This window comes from Pogona vitticeps, chromosome 4 (assembly GCF_051106095.1).
Source record: "Pogona vitticeps strain Pit_001003342236 chromosome 4, PviZW2.1, whole genome shotgun sequence".
Taxonomy (NCBI): domain Eukaryota; kingdom Metazoa; phylum Chordata; class Lepidosauria; order Squamata; family Agamidae; genus Pogona; species Pogona vitticeps.
In genome coordinates this window covers 46,355,208-46,370,872 of record NC_135786.1, presented here as the reverse complement: position 1 = coordinate 46,370,872, position 15,665 = coordinate 46,355,208, and the positions used below count along the sequence as shown (strand labels likewise).

The window sequence follows — 15,665 nt, the reverse complement described above, 5'->3', positions numbered from 1 at the left end:
TTGTTTTTAATAAAATATGCATATATCAGTGTAAAAGGGCAAGGACCATATTGACCAGTGAAAAAGAAGAAAGGCCATTCATTCATAGTCAATAAACCCTAAGCTGGTATTGAACATGGAAGGTAGAAAGGTAAGCAGAAAAAAGAGACAGACTAATGGCTCCCTAGTATTTATGGAACGATAAGGACAGTGAAAACAAGACATTAACTCAGCCTATAGAAACAGAAATACAAGATGTGATTTAAGCCTAGGATTTGGTTTTCCATTTACTTATTCTCAATTGACTTGTTTTAAAATCAGATGCAAAAGCTTCAATCCAAAGATAGTTTATTAAGTTTACAACACAATTCTATACATTTCTGCTTTAAAGTAAGCTTCATTGAGTCCCGGGTAAGTCCCAGGTAAGAGATATAGGACTACAGTCTTGGGAGACTGACATTCTGACATTGACATCATTTGATTAATTTGTCCACTGATTTCATTAAAACTAACTTAAGCACAATCATGGACAAAGTTTCAGTAACTTGCTTTTTGCTTTACAGGCATCAATCAGTTGCTCTGTAACAGTTGCTGTATGCCCTATGCTTCCATTTATTTGTTCTTATGTAAACAATTAAAACAAAATCCCTAAGTAGAAACACAGAACAGAAAAAGCGAATGAGCAATATTTACAACCTTAGGCTACTTGCCTATTGCAGTTTCATGTCGGTTAAGGAACTCTCCATATTTAGCTGACATCTTTCCACCTAGCTTTCTGTGCACATTAAGCCTAATAAAGATTTGAAATCTTTGTTGCTCAGAAATTTTTAAATGGTACTTCCGAATGAATCCTATTCTTCATAAGCCCATCGTCCTGAGGACTTTCATTTTTTTTTTTTTTGGAAGATGTAGCACAAAAAGCAAAGTCTTGAGCAGTTGTGGGACTTACCTGGAGAACCCCAGCAAAATCTGAAGTTTGATACAGATGCCTTTTAAAATCTTTGATCTTTTCTTTGATTTTAATGTGGCGAGCTGCATGATTAATCACAGAATCATAGAAAAGTGAAGTTGGAAGGGGCCTACAAGGCCATCAAGTCCAACCCCCTGCTCAATGCAGGAATACAATCAAAGCATAATAAATGTAGTAGCATGCACCCCAAAGTCGCCCATTTACATCTTGAAAAATTATAGTTTGGACTAGGACGGGAGAAGTGTATGGCCATGTGTTTCAGAATTAACAAAACTGATTCACTTGTACTGATTTTACCATGTAAATTAGTATTTAGAATCATTGGCCTAATCATCCTATTGTTTATTAACATTAAGAATGCTTAGAATAAAGAAATCTTTCTCCTTAAAACGGTTGATCTGGTAATCAACGTCCTAGCAAGGATAATTGATAAATCCACTTTAAATTTCCAGATAACATGCCTTTCTGCATAAATTCATTTGAAGTCCAGTCATCTCACTTTGGTCTGAAAAAGATCCTACTTCCCAAATAGTATCCAATTCCACTGAAGCAGTTTGCTATGTGCACAAAAGTCCTGGGCCTGCTCTTGGAAACAAATGCTTTAGAATTGGATTTTCGAGCTCTCTGTAAAAATTAAAACATTATGATTCCATTTATGACTTCCTTGCATCCTAGCTTTTCTGTGTCTCCATTTTGGTCTTTCAGGAGACTAACAGCACTTTAATCCACAGCCTTTTCACAGCTCAGTGTCAGCAACATGGGGCTTCGCTGAGTGTCCATTTTTTGAGGCTGTCTGGCCAGTTCCATTTTCTCGAGCTCCTCCATTGAGATTTGGCTTATCCTGCAGATCAGACTGTTCATGAGAGGCCACAGAGGCTGCAGGGTTGCCATGACCACCATTTTCTGTGTAATATGGATCTTCTCCCTAAATGGTAAGAGACATGAGAATAACAAAATATAGACTTAGTCAAGAGATCCAGTTACAACAAAATGGTTTAGATTCCGCACAGAAAAGAGAACATTTATCCTTTCAATCAGTCATTTGTCCTATCAGAAAAAGAAGTTGACAATGATGACAACTTATGACAACAAGAATATTTAAAAATCTGCTTTATGCAAGGATGACCTTGCAATGTATTGCCATACTCAGATTGTAAAATGCTAATAAATGAAAAAGTTTTTAGAACAAGAGCAAAGAACCAATATACCATAGACAAGCCCGAAAACTTCAAAAGTTGCCTTATATTGAGTAGATCTATCCTGCCAGCCTAGCAGTTCGAAAGCATGCAAATGCAAATAGATCAATAGGTACCACCTCAGCGGGAAGGTAATGGCGTTCCGTGTCTAGTCGTGCTGGCCACGTGACCACGGAAGCTGTCTTTGGACAAACGCTGGCTCTATGGCTTGGAAACAGGCATGAGCACCACGCCCTAGAGTCGGACACGTCTGGACTAAATGTCAGGGGAACCTTTACCTATTTGTCTATATAGCCCAATAATGTCTACTCTAATTGATAGCAGTTCCTCAACGTCCCAAGCAAAGATTTACAGATCTTCTTTAAACAAATAATGCTGGAACTAAAAGAAAGATGTTTGAAATACTTTACCATAGAGCTTGAGTTGTCTGCCTTTATATCTTGCTACTAGGACATGCTTCATGCACATAACTGCATGCATCTATTTTGCTGTCATCAGGGATTGTTAGCACTGTATTACTTAATGTGCCCTACTGGAAAGCTAAATTTATTGGATTTATTGTGACTGCCAAATTCTGTTAAGAACCTCATAAGGGATCTGCAACATCTGTGCTATGTTTATCTTCCTGTCCATGTAGGAGGCTACGCCTGCATCAAGTGCAAGCTGGTAGCTTTATTGGAAGAAAAGGTGGAGCAGCTTGAAGCCTGCCTCTCCGTGCTTCAGCTCTTCAGGTAAAATGAAATAATTTCTGTATGGAACTGAGAGGAGGTTTATTTTTAGTAAAATATATTTCAACAACTGTATAAATGGAACAGCTTTCCATTCACTAATTATCTTTGTAGTGGCTCTGATTCCAAAGCAGTTAAGTAGTAAAGGGGTTTTATTCATGGATGCGATGTCTCTGTGGAGAAGCAATCTCATGTGAAGTGGGCCTTGTTCATGTAGGATAATTTTGTCCCTCAGTGCCGTAGATCTGAGAATGAGTTCTTGGAAAAATAGACTGATAGAAACTCATAGTGGACCACATTCACAATACTGTTTATCAAGAAAGGGGTCATCTTGCCAGGCCTTTTTTCATCCACAGAATTCACATTCGAAACAGCTCTAATTTCCCCTTGCCACCAAACAATGCAAAAGAAATGATGGAAATTCAATTACTGCCCTATTTCTGTGACAGATCTCTTTGCTAAAAGTACCTGTCCAGCAGACTTTAGTTAAAAGGCAATCATAGCAGGAGTCAAAATAGCCTGGGGAGAGGAGACGAGATGAAAAAGCAGAAGGCTGGAAAAGGATTTAAACATGCCCTCTTTTACTATATCTCTGCTCGATATACTTACTCCTGAAACATTTGTAACTTGGAAGGAAGAGCCTTCTAGGCAATTGTACATGCAAACACATGGATGAGTAATTAAACCCCCAATTTTCTTGGATTCTTGCAGCAATATTTCCATGTATCAGAATATTAAATTATCACAATTTGAGTTTGGATCTGATAAGGTTAAAGTTGAATACTTCAGATGATTGCAAGCCAACAAAAAGAGGGAACAAAGAGAAGTTGATGGGAACAAATCTGTCACAGAAAACAGTTCCCATTCTTCATGTCCTTTATCATTTAATTTGCTAGCTGAATCACAAGCCAGAAGCCTTTGGTACAGCAGAAATATAAAGAGACAATGTAAATTAAAATATAACAGTGTTATAAGAAAATATAGTCTGTTTTGAAAATTGTGCATTTGTGCATTTCTTATACTACAGCATTAGAATTAACATTAGAAATAGAAATTAGTTTAGAAGTATTTGAATTCGAAATAGCAGTGAAATATATTTTCTGTATGTGAACCAACAGCCTTATTATCAGAGGAGGAGAAAGAAAATTATGCCTCGTTCATTCTAAAACCAGAATATAATGTGATGTTCTTTAGAATAACCACAAATTCTGAAACCTTTATCGTTTGATAATTTAGCAAGATAGTTTCACTGTCACAGCCAACGTACCAAAAAGTATCATCATTAGGTCTTTCTCATTTCCACCTGTCTCTTTGAAACCCACCAGCAGACATTGCTACCAGCATTAAGAAGTTTTAGGCTGTAGGTAATTTCTAGAAAGCTTCTGCCATTGCCTCCTTCACATTCCCACTGAACTTAGGGCTCTATTTGTATTGCCATTTATAAGTACTAACCAGTCTCTCTCCACGGGGACTCCAACTCCGTCGTTTCATAAAGTGGTATCCAGCCAATCCAAGAAATGCCATCAGGAGACCAGAGGTGACCAAGGCAATAAGGGTCTTCCGGGAATAGTCCCCATGATTCTCAATGCCCTCTGATTTATGGACATTTTTAATCCCTAGCTGCAAAAAAAGAGAGAAAACATATTACATTCATAGTCTCTTCTGATTACACCCCAAATCCTACATTCAATTTCTAATTTTAAATCTAAGGAAGGATGCAGTGCAGGAAAAATGACAATGGAAAAAATTCCCAGAAGCTTTTATTATCTCACTCTTACTTTGTCATATGTATCCCAGTGGAAGCAGATTTTTAAAAATTGATTTTAGAGATTTTCTATCAGCAGTGCTTTGAAATCAGATATCATATGTGCAACAAGTGATGCCCAAACCACAACAGTAGCACTGTTCAACTATTGTTACAATTGTCATGGGCAGCAAGGACTCCCTTAGCCCTTCCCCTTTTGCTTCTGGTTTTGTCACTTCCTTACGCATGAACAATGAATCTGAAGAGGAAGAACTCCAGTAGCTGTGCACGCTCTCCACGTAAAATGGAGAACCCTTATGGATAGTGGAGGATCTGCTTTTGAAGCTCCCCTCTATGTTCACCAGTCTTATCCTCATAAGTTCCGCTTTTGAAGCACATTTTCATCTACCTGAGGTCTTACTCTTGAAATAAAACCAGCTTGGAGAACAACACTTGAGAAGAACAATTGCAAGCAGGACAATATTCAGCACTCTATCCACTGTATCCCATGTAAACATTAGGGGACTTTGGGCTTAAGCATCAAATTTGAAGACATGTTAAAAGATCTATGTTTGGACAGAGATCACGGTCCATTCCCTATCTGCCATTTTTACCATCAAAATGGTCTCCCTGGTACTGATGTTTCCCTTGTCATGGAAAATTTACTGATCCACCAGTTAGGACAACTTGTGGATGCCTTGTTATTGTTTAGGTGTGTTATTTTTTTATATAATTAAAAAGAAGAGATCTAATTATAGGTCTCTAATGTCTTGTTTAGGAGTACAGACTATCAAAGTCTGAGTGCAATTACAGAGACAGATAATACTGCAGTATGGTATACTTTTCATCTTGGGCCAAATTTCAGCTTTGTGGATGGCAGGGAATATGGTGCATGAGAAATTATGAAATCTACTTTTTCTATATTGTATTTTGATCCTGTCCATATCATTTTAATTTTAAAACAACAACACAGGAAATAGAAATTGTAAATTTCCTGTGCCACATGTATTTTGACACCCATAATGTTGGGAACTGAATAGTCTTAATCAGAATTTTCTGGCAGTCTATTTTTAATTGTCAGGATACTAAATCTCATGAGAGCCATTTCCCCCCCTTTCTAAAATCTGTCATAGTCAGTGCAAAAAATAGAATTTGGATACCATTCAGTGCTTTGTCTTGTATTTTTTTAAATCCATCCATCTCTGTACTGGGTTTTGTAAATACTCCCTGCCCATCTGATGCCCTTGTGCATGAGAGAAACTTGTGGTTCACAATTTATTCTTTCCTGTATCAGACTCAGTTTTGAACTATCTTCTATAGTTAGCCCTGCTTCCCTGACATTTATCACATGACAGCTGCAAGAGTTATGGGCACATTTAGCGTTTCAGTGCTATTTTTACAGGATCCCGGAGTCTAGCTTTACAAGCAAAGACTGAATCATTGGAGAGTAATGATTAACTAATTAATGCATGATCATGCTCTGAAGATGTAAAGCGTGCAAAAATGCTAATTTAGCACTGGGAACCCTCATTAGAATACTGTACAATAGCCCTAAGAACATAATAGTTAAGGCTCCAACATCATACAATTCATACAATTTTAAAATTCTGCCGGACTCAAAAGTGATGACTACACAATGGTATAACATAGCTACTATAAAGTAAGAGACAGAAAAATTGTATAGAGATCCTATTTCAATTTGTATATTAATGCTATTTCACATATGTATATTTTACATACATAAGACCAAATAATATGCAAATATCTGTAGGAGGTGTAGCCTTGGGTGTGTGTGTAAGATTTGTACATGTTTTAAATTTTCAGGATGGCAACTTGGAAACTTCATTTTCAGGGTGTCATGTATGTAAATTTTCTTTTAGTATGTCTTAACTGATCACAACTCCCTGCTAGAAATCTTATACTACTTGTCAGAAGACAGAGAAAAAAGGGGGCGGGAAGAAATCTAGTATCTAAAAATAGTAAATGTGGTGAGCTAGAAATTAATCCGGGATGCTTTTCCCAATGTTAGTCTGGATTTACTATTAAAATGTTTAACTCATATGTTATATTCCTTATCTGCCCTCTTAATTTAAAAAAAAATGCAAAAAACTGTACCTTTACAGGTTATCCATGATAGATAGCGATTAGGATTTAGAGCAATTAATTCAGATTTTAAACTACCTCATTATGGTGTGGTTTCTTGGAATCACAGAATTATAGAAATGCAAGGGACCCAAGGATCTTTGGATCCAGACCTCTGCCAATGTGGGAAATCCATAGCTAAAATATACACAATAAGTAGTCATCCAATCTCAGCTGAAAAATCTTCAGTGAAAGAGAGTCCATCATCTGCTGAGGCAGTTGATTCCATTACCATACCATCCACGTCCCACATGTAAGTATTGCTAGTTTATTACCTCTTGCAAATCATGGGTCTTCTCACTGAGAACTTTACTCAGTGCATCTGCACCTGTAGTTTCCAAAATAATTAAAAGTACAATTAGAAACCAGGGTTCATCTGTTATTTTTCTATGGCATCCATTACTATAACACTGAGAGAGACTATGAAGATATCAAACATTTTCAGGAAAATGCCCACTCTCTTTTGTTTCAGTGGGAGAAGTACAATCCATGATGAATTATCAAGACACGTTAGAAATAACGACTGGAATGGACAATCAAGGGAAGAAACCATCTGCTTAGAATGCTTATATAACCATCAGTCACCAATTGTAGGGCCAAGCCAGATGGGGTGTTCAGCTAATGTCTAGAAGCTGATGGCATGGTTTTCTTCCAGTGTCAGAATTTCTCCAGAGCTGCATTTGTGACTTGCTAATTAGACTGATGTTTATACCCTAACGGTCAGTCACAACACAAAAGAAACTAATTTGTAGATACAAAGGTAAGAAAAACTTGTCCTGAGACAAAACAGATATCTATTACCATTTCAAGGAATGATTAATACAATCTGAGTATCTTGTCTATTTTGAATCTTTGATTAATACTTTCTTAAAAAATAATTTTTTATGAATCTTTGATTAATACTGATGGGCTTGTTGTTATATACTGCAAATGTGATTTAATGACAGGGATAAACTCATGCTTAGAAGAATTTGTCTCATTGTGCAAGATCTTATGTTTCAGGGCACAAATGAAAAAGGAACAGCAGTAACTGGAGAAACTAACATGTTCTGGGATTATTTGTATTTTTTTTTTCATTTATGCAATGGGCCCACTCTAGTTGTGAATTATTATCAGAGTTCAGGCTGTGGTTCCAAATGATTTAAATCCACTTTCAGGGCTGAAACAGAAACCTCCCAAATTTAACAAACCAACTGCTTCTTGGCAGTCACACAAAAAGGCTATGCATATTGGCTCAACTGACCTGCATTGCTAACGTCAACCAACAGTATGCAATTCCGCTTCACACTAGATTCTGATAACTTGATGTGGCATGTTGTGTTTATCACACATAACACCCTTCCTAGGTCCTTTTCTTTCTGCATTTTAAACTGTTCCTGTAGAAGGTAGGAAGGAAAAATGTCAAATTTGTGTCAAATAAATGTTTTCTTCAGTTATATTTTATTATAGCAATGAGAGTTGCTGAAATTCTCTACAAGCTTCTGTACAGCTTTAAATCTTTCTATGGTAAAGCAATGCAATGATATCTCACAATGTTAGTCGCATATCAACTTCTTGGTCAGATGGCTACACTAGGTTGAGGAAGGCATACTGATTTAGAAAACTTCCCCAAGGAACTGATTTGGAAAGTTTTCATATGGAACTAATTAAAAGCAAAAGATGGCAGCTCGATGATCATGTTCCTGCTTATGATTTCCATAATCTGCATAGGGATGTCATACGATAGTTAAGTATCCTGAGATCATAGAAACGAGGAGAGGGATATAAATATACCAAAGAAAACAACAACAATAACACTGAGAAATAATTACAATATGAGGATGAAGTGATGATGGTGCTTTGGGACATGCACATGTGCGTGTTTGCTTAGAGTGTCTTGTTATTAATTACTGGTGCCTGGGATGGCACCAATGTATTGTACTGAACTATGCTCTTCTGCTCACAACCATTCACACATGTTGAAAAAAAAACCCTGACAATTGCTTTGTGTTTGGGTGAGAAGTGGTTAACTGATGAAAAAAGGGGGCAACTTCTAGGGTTTTCCCTTGTTTTCTGTCACTTGGCGAATGGCAGTGAGCACAAAAGTGAAAGAAAGAAAGAAAGAAAGAAAGAAAGAAAGAAAGAAAGAAAGAAAGAAAGAAATAGGTAGACCAGCTTGACTGCTGCTGTTGGCTTTTAGAATCATGGGTACAGAAGCACAATATTCTACATTCATTAACCAGAGGCTTTTTGAAGAATTGCATGTTCATGGCAACTAAGAAGACAAAACACGAATGACTTAAATCTTTTTAGGAAAACCATGCTTTAGACTGGAGTGGGAAACTCTGGCCCTCCAGATGTTTTGGACTGTGCTTTCCAAAATCCTTCACTATGGATGAATTAGGGCTGATTAGGACTAAAGGTCAAAAACTGGTCACTCCTTCTTTAGAACTGGTTTAGCCATGCATGTGTAAGTTTTAATTTGCCTTGTTATCGCTAAAGTGCAAGAACAAGATCAGGCCTGTTAATAAAACACAAATTAACAATAAGGGAATATAAACCAGAACATTTGTTCTCAGATTCATATCTGTGAATACTGAACACAAAAACAGTATAAAAGCAGTTAAGTTGTTAAATGTCTAGTTTTTCATTCTGAAAAGACAAGAGTGGGTGGTACCTTTATTAGACCCCTAAAATATCACAAGCAGAAATTAGCTTTTGACTCTGCAGGAGTCTTGATCAGGCTGGGAGACAGTAATTAGTAATTCCAACAGAATCAAAAGCTAGTTTCTGCATGTGATATTTTAGTGGTCTAATAAAGGTATCACCCACGCTTGTCTTCAGATTGTGTACAACGAATACTTGGCTTCCTCCCCATTTGATATTGCTTATTATAATGAACAAACATTCCATCCATATTTAAAACTGACAGAAGTACATAATAATAGGAGTGGGGTTTTTTTGTAAGAACTGAAAAGCAAAAGAAACCAAAGCAGCTCTTATTGTTTAGGCATTATATAAGCACTATCTCCTTTTTTTTGGTCACCAGGCAGGAGATGAGGGAAGTAGCAAACAAACGCTTGGCCTTCCTGTTTTGGAAATGTTTCACATCTTTCAGATGGTGCTTTCAATTGCACATTTCACAAAGAACAAAACCTTCCCACACAAAGATTGAAGATCACCCCTCTTCTCCAACAATGGTGGGAGGAGATGGAGGAGAAAGCTACAGTGCTGCAGGCTTTTCCTCCTCTTGGTCATTTTGTGCCTCAAAGAATATGATGAAGTTTCTGGAATTCACCGTATACGTGTCCTTTGGATTGGGTTCAGGGCCATCCTTTGGCTTTTAAAAGAGCTAAAAATAAATATTTTAGTCACACAATGTTGTAGCATAGGTAGGTTTGGTGATTTGGAAGACAGAGTTTTAATGCAGTATCAACAACTGATGGATTTTTCCCTTAAATCTTGTACAAATTTAGTCAAGGTAAACATTGAATTGTAATCTGGAGATGTTATAGATGAAGAAATTTAGGAACTCAACTGCAGAACCATTAGGTGAAAAGATCTAGTTCTCCAATGGCATCATTGTACTGCAAAACATTCCTTAGATCTCTTCAGGATGTGATTACAAGTAAACAAGTGTTATATCTTAAATGGCCTGTAATAATCCCCTATTGATAAACATTCTTAGAATAAAGTTTTGGCCAATTTCCATGCAACACGTGTTCCAAAGCAAACTGAGAAATAGAGACAGAGGGAAATAAAAGCGGAATGGTCAGAATTTTGGAAACTTATTTTTTTGAATGACAGCTCTCATAATTCCCCAGATGCAGTTAACAGTTATAGCAGTCTTCTCTTCATTCAATAGTAGGCTACATGCTAAGTGCTCCTGGCTCACCCATTTCAGAAAAGACAGGCAGAACTTTGAAAAATGTATAGAGAAAAGGATAGGTATCTGAAAGTGATGTTGTGCATATTTGACATAAACATCCAGAACTGGTCACTCACCATCTGCAGCAGGCTATTTCGCTAGCCAGACCATTGTTTTGACTGGGAAAGGCCATTCTCTGTATCTTATCTAGACTGTGGGAATTTCCTGCTTGCTGTACTTTCTCTGATTCATTGCTGAACTAATGTGCCACCCAGGTCTTGCAACTTTCCCTTTAAATCCAATCACTGTTAGGGTTTTCCCCCCATTTTCTTCAGGCAACTATCCATCGTTGACTCCTAATATACTTCCCTGTCCATCCTTCATTAAGTTTCAGTCCTGTACCTATTGCAAGCATTTCCTTCTCTGTTTGAGGTAGCTGTTTTTTGCAATGGTGCTACCTATGTGGAATGAAATACTCCACCTATACACAGTTCATGAAAGTTCTTAAGCCCTTTTCACACAATCAGAGATGTGAACAGAGCTTTGCAGGTCAAGAGTTTTCATGGTTGTCAGCCATGATGTGAAAAGTATTTATGTAGACAGAATAGTTAGCATTTATTGGCTGAAACCCTGCTGCTTAGTATAGTAAGTTTCACTAGAGTAGACCCACTGAATCAGTGGGGATGTGGTGAGTCAACTCCTCCATAAGTTCCATTGATTCAAACAGGCCTACTCTAGTTACAACTTAGTTTAACGTAGTGTCACAATTATAGTACAGTAGGCCTCTTTGAATCAATGGAATGTACAGAGGAGTGGGCTTATTAAATCCCTATTGTTTCATTGAGTCTATTCTAGCCTATCCGCTTGACTTTTCCCTCTACCCATTGCCATGAAATAGCTCTGGTTTGGTAAGTTTCGTCTTATTGTGATTTAACTTTCAGTAAAACTTGGAAAATGATTTTAAAAAGCAATTTTTAAATATATTTTGTTACAAAATCCCCAAAATGTCTTATTGCTAACCTGATGTAAATCTTTTAGCAATCTATTATGATGCTCATTGCATTTGCAATTCAGTTTTTATCTAAAAATAGAATGTGTTCTAAAACATTTTAAATGCCCTCAAAATGTTCGAAATTTTTTTTAGTTGTCAAAATTAATGGGGAAAGAAAGTAAAGACTAAACATTAGCCATAATAATTACATGGGGAAATTTTTTAATAATCATAGCTTTTGGGGAAGATTTTGAGAAAAGGATGTCGATCCAATACTTAAGCCATTCCATCTTGCTTATCCAAAAAAGTGACACATTGCAGGTAATATTATTTGTAATACCTTACTTCTGAGCACTGGCTTTCACTATGATATGCACCAAGTGATTCCTGAAACAACAGCAAATGAAGTGCTCCCAAGTGTCGACCAGGAAAGTTTCAGAACTGTTATCTGTTTCTGAAGAGATTAAGTCATAAGTATTCTTCAGTCATTTTTCCAGTCATGTTCAGGGCCCAGATTTTAATTTATTCCCAAAACAGGAGACCATGGAAAGAATGGATATCTGCAATTCTGACAACATTTTCATGAGATAAAGTTGGCTCCTGGGACATCTTTTAGAATATGCTCTTTTAGGTTAATTCTTAACATTAACTGTTAAATACACTTCTGTCAAAAAATTATGTTGGTAGTCAGAAAAAAATGAGGCTACAGTTTCACTAAAATATCTGCTAGGATCTTTGCTGACATGCTTTTTGGCAGCAGAGGGGAATAAAACAGCCTCCCACAATCCTTTGTGAGTTGCTTAAATTTTTAACAGCTTTACGGACAGGGCTCCGTGTCCAGTAATAGAGGTTTCATTTACTTTGTGCTCTCTCCCCCTCTCTCTTAAATGCTTTCTTTCTGTTATTGTGGCAGATAACAGTGTCAGTCCATGGTCATTTCCCTCTCCTGCCTGTCCTCTGTCACAAGTATGTTCTATCACGATGTCACTCTGGAACACTTTCTAGAGCAGTGGTGTCGAACTGTGGCCCTCCAGATGTTCTTGGCCTTCAACTCCCAGAAATCCTGGCCAGCAGAGGTGGTGGTGAAGGCTTCTGGGAGTTGAAGTCCAAGAACATCTGGAGGGCCATAGTTCGACACCACTGTTCTAGAGGTATCCTTGAGGAAAAAAATGGTCACCCCACTCACCTTTACGGGGTGGAGGGAATGGCCCCTGTCCTATCTGTCCAACCTAGAAAGGTTTGGCCTCAGATCCTATCCCTCAGTATGAGCAAATTGTTCCAAGATATGATGGAAGGGGGCTTGGATATCACTTTACTTCTGTATCTGCTTCTGCCATTTCTAGACCTCAGTTCTATTTAGGACTGGTGGAACACAAGGCCATGCTCAAGCAGCTGCATTGGACTACCGATTATAGTAGGTGCCCCTTCATTGAAAGGTGATTAGACTATAATTATTGGGAAAGGAGAAAATAAGGTGTGAGTGAGTGAGTGTAGCATTCAGCCCTGTCCTCGCCTGTCCGTCACAGGTGGGCAGTGGAACATCAGCCAATGAGGGGACGGAAGGTGGTGCAGAAGGGGGAGGAGCTGGAATATATAAAGGGGTGTATGATGTAGGAGAGGGAGATTTTGTGAGAGTGAGTGATGAGTGTGTCTATGGACCTGTGAGCCAAATAGTCAGCGAGGGAAGAGTCTGTGTGTGTCAGTGAGTGAGAGACCTTGATTAACATCTTGTGATTTACTTACTTTATTTTATTTAAACCAATAAACAAGTTTTTGTTTAGAAACAACACTTGGCTTTTTTTTAAAAAAATATTGGATAAAATTGGTGGCAGCAACTGAAGAAGAAGAGTGAGCGCTCCTGGAGGCCTGAGTTGGTAGAGGCTTCAGCATGCTCGCTACAGTGAGTGAGTGAGACAGACAGACACTTAAGAATAACAGGGTAGAAAGTTAACAGTTTTCTAGTCCCTTCTCCTCAGGGTGCTTTGGAACCATGTAGCTTGCCAAAGACCACACAAACTGGCTCTTCTCCTAGGAGGCACACTGGGGAATCAAACTTTTAAGCCCTGGCTCTGCAGCCAGGTGCTTAACCTGATTAGATCTGGTTGCATGTGCTGATGGTTGGTTGCTACATGAAGCTAATCTGTATGAAGGTGGAAAAGTAGCTTCTATAGGTGGGCATTCCTTGCCCACCTATGGAGGTGGGCAAGGAATGCCAGTTTTTAATCTTCCCCATATTATAAAGCAATGATCATCTTTCAAGTGCCAGATGAAGCCTAATACATAAAAACCTAGTACATTAAAGGTCCAGACCACTCCTTGTTTTAGTAATTCCAAGATTTCCAAAAAAACCAAGCAATTTAAAGATATCTTCAGTACAACTGCAAATGGTTTTTGAAAGTGCTTGCCACATGACATCACTGAATAATTAAATAAAAGCAATGCTACAAAAATTCAGAATACAATTCATCACATAACTCTTTAAGCCTTGGAAAATGGAATATTCAAAATAAGAATCTAGTCATACAGTTCCCACAGACATTTGTTTAGCTGTGGGAAAAAAAAACTTTCTTGAGTAGATTTTCCTTTGCTGTGGAAAGACCTGTTGATAGTTGAGTAAGTGTCACAGTTTCCTTTGTACTGACCAGAGGTACAAACCAGTTTACTGGAAAAACCCAACAGGAAAACAAAGAAGGGATACCGTCCATTCTATCTGCTCACAACTCAGATGCAGTTATCAGTTCCTCTAAAGCTAAAGGCTGAGGCAACAGCCCTCTTCAGGCATTACAGTGAGAAGCAGAGAGTTTGTCTTCTCAACATAGAGATTAGTCATGTGATACATTTGGAAACTATTTTGAGCATAAGTTAATTTAGCACCAAAGAGTGGGTACACTATTCCAATTTATGCTCTGGATGAGAAATATCACAGAAATGATGTTTTCATAGGAAACAATGACATGGGACCTCCAAAACATCATGTCCATAAAAATAAAATGAGGTTAGGAGCAAATGTGGAAGCTATATTACAAGTGATGCTTTGGTATACTCCTCCCTGTGAGATTACTACTCTAAACTGAAATTTTTTGTGTATGTTGCTAAGCACAATGAAACTTGCTTGTGTGGTATTCCCCATTGATTTCAATGGGGAAAATGTTGTGTAATTTTGTGCTTTCATAATCTGGATTTAGTGCTGGTGGCATTTTTTTCTTTTCATATTTTACCCGCCCAGCCTGAGGTTTCCAAAGGCTTCCCCAGTGCAAAAGAGATCCCCAGGAAGCTTCAGAACTAAAAATGAGGGTGATAAGAAGCTCTTAATTACTTTAAATTAAATGTTTCCAGTGGCTAATCTGGGTTATGACAGCATAAAATTATGCCAAAAGGATTTTGTCCACTAAATTGAGTATGTTATGTCAGTCTTGCAGGGTTGTAATGCTTATCCTCAGACACCTTTGATTGGAAATTAGAAGAATGATCAAACAAACTCTCCACAGTAATATAATGAAGAACCGGAGGTCAGGAGCAGCTAATGTGAATTTAGTAATGATGAGACAAAATAAATGACTTGTTTCTTTGCTCCTATAATGCCAAGATCAAAAGTATGACTCTTGAACAATGAATTCCAAGCACTATAAAACTCAGAGCACAGTAATCCCAGTGAATGAAGAAGGACTTGTTTAAAAATAAACATTCACTGGATTGCATTCTAAGCCAGCACTAGTTTTGGGGCTACTTTTCTCTGTACTTTTGCTGTGTGCCTCTCAGCCTTTAGCCTGCATTATGCGCCAACCGATGCCCAGCCATTATATTTGTTTTGGTGAAAACTGCCCTCTACATCAGTCTTCCTCAAACTAATGCCCTCCAGATATGCCTCCAGGCAAGTGAGCATGCTGGCAGGGACTGGTGGGAAGTGTAGTCTAACATATGTGAAGAACACAAGGTTGGTGAAGGCCATCTTAGGTTCTACAAAAAAGAGGACTGTAGGGTCATTATTAAGGTGATCCAGAAGCTTCTCAATTGAGGAAGAGCTATTGTCCTGATTCTTAAATGAGGAAGAGCTATTGTCCTTGCAAT

At 37.9% G+C, this 15,665-nt stretch overlaps 1 protein-coding gene across 1 annotated transcript in view; it reads right to left on the bottom strand.

The window, feature by feature from the left end:
- Positions 1 to 310: 310 nt before the first annotated feature.
- The window catches only part of CD34 (CD34 molecule), a 42,989-nt gene continuing 27,634 nt past the window's right edge, over positions 311 to 15,665 (bottom strand). The window contains exons 5-8 of the mRNA XM_020807558.3: positions 8,003 to 8,135; positions 7,035 to 7,087; positions 4,326 to 4,493; positions 311 to 1,874 (exon numbers count right to left, since the gene is read on the bottom strand). Coding sequence (XP_020663217.3) covers positions 1,686 to 1,874; positions 4,326 to 4,493; positions 7,035 to 7,087; positions 8,003 to 8,135 — 543 coding nt within the window. The 3' untranslated portion in view covers positions 311 to 1,685. The remainder of the gene's footprint in view (positions 1,875 to 4,325; positions 4,494 to 7,034; positions 7,088 to 8,002; positions 8,136 to 15,665) is intronic.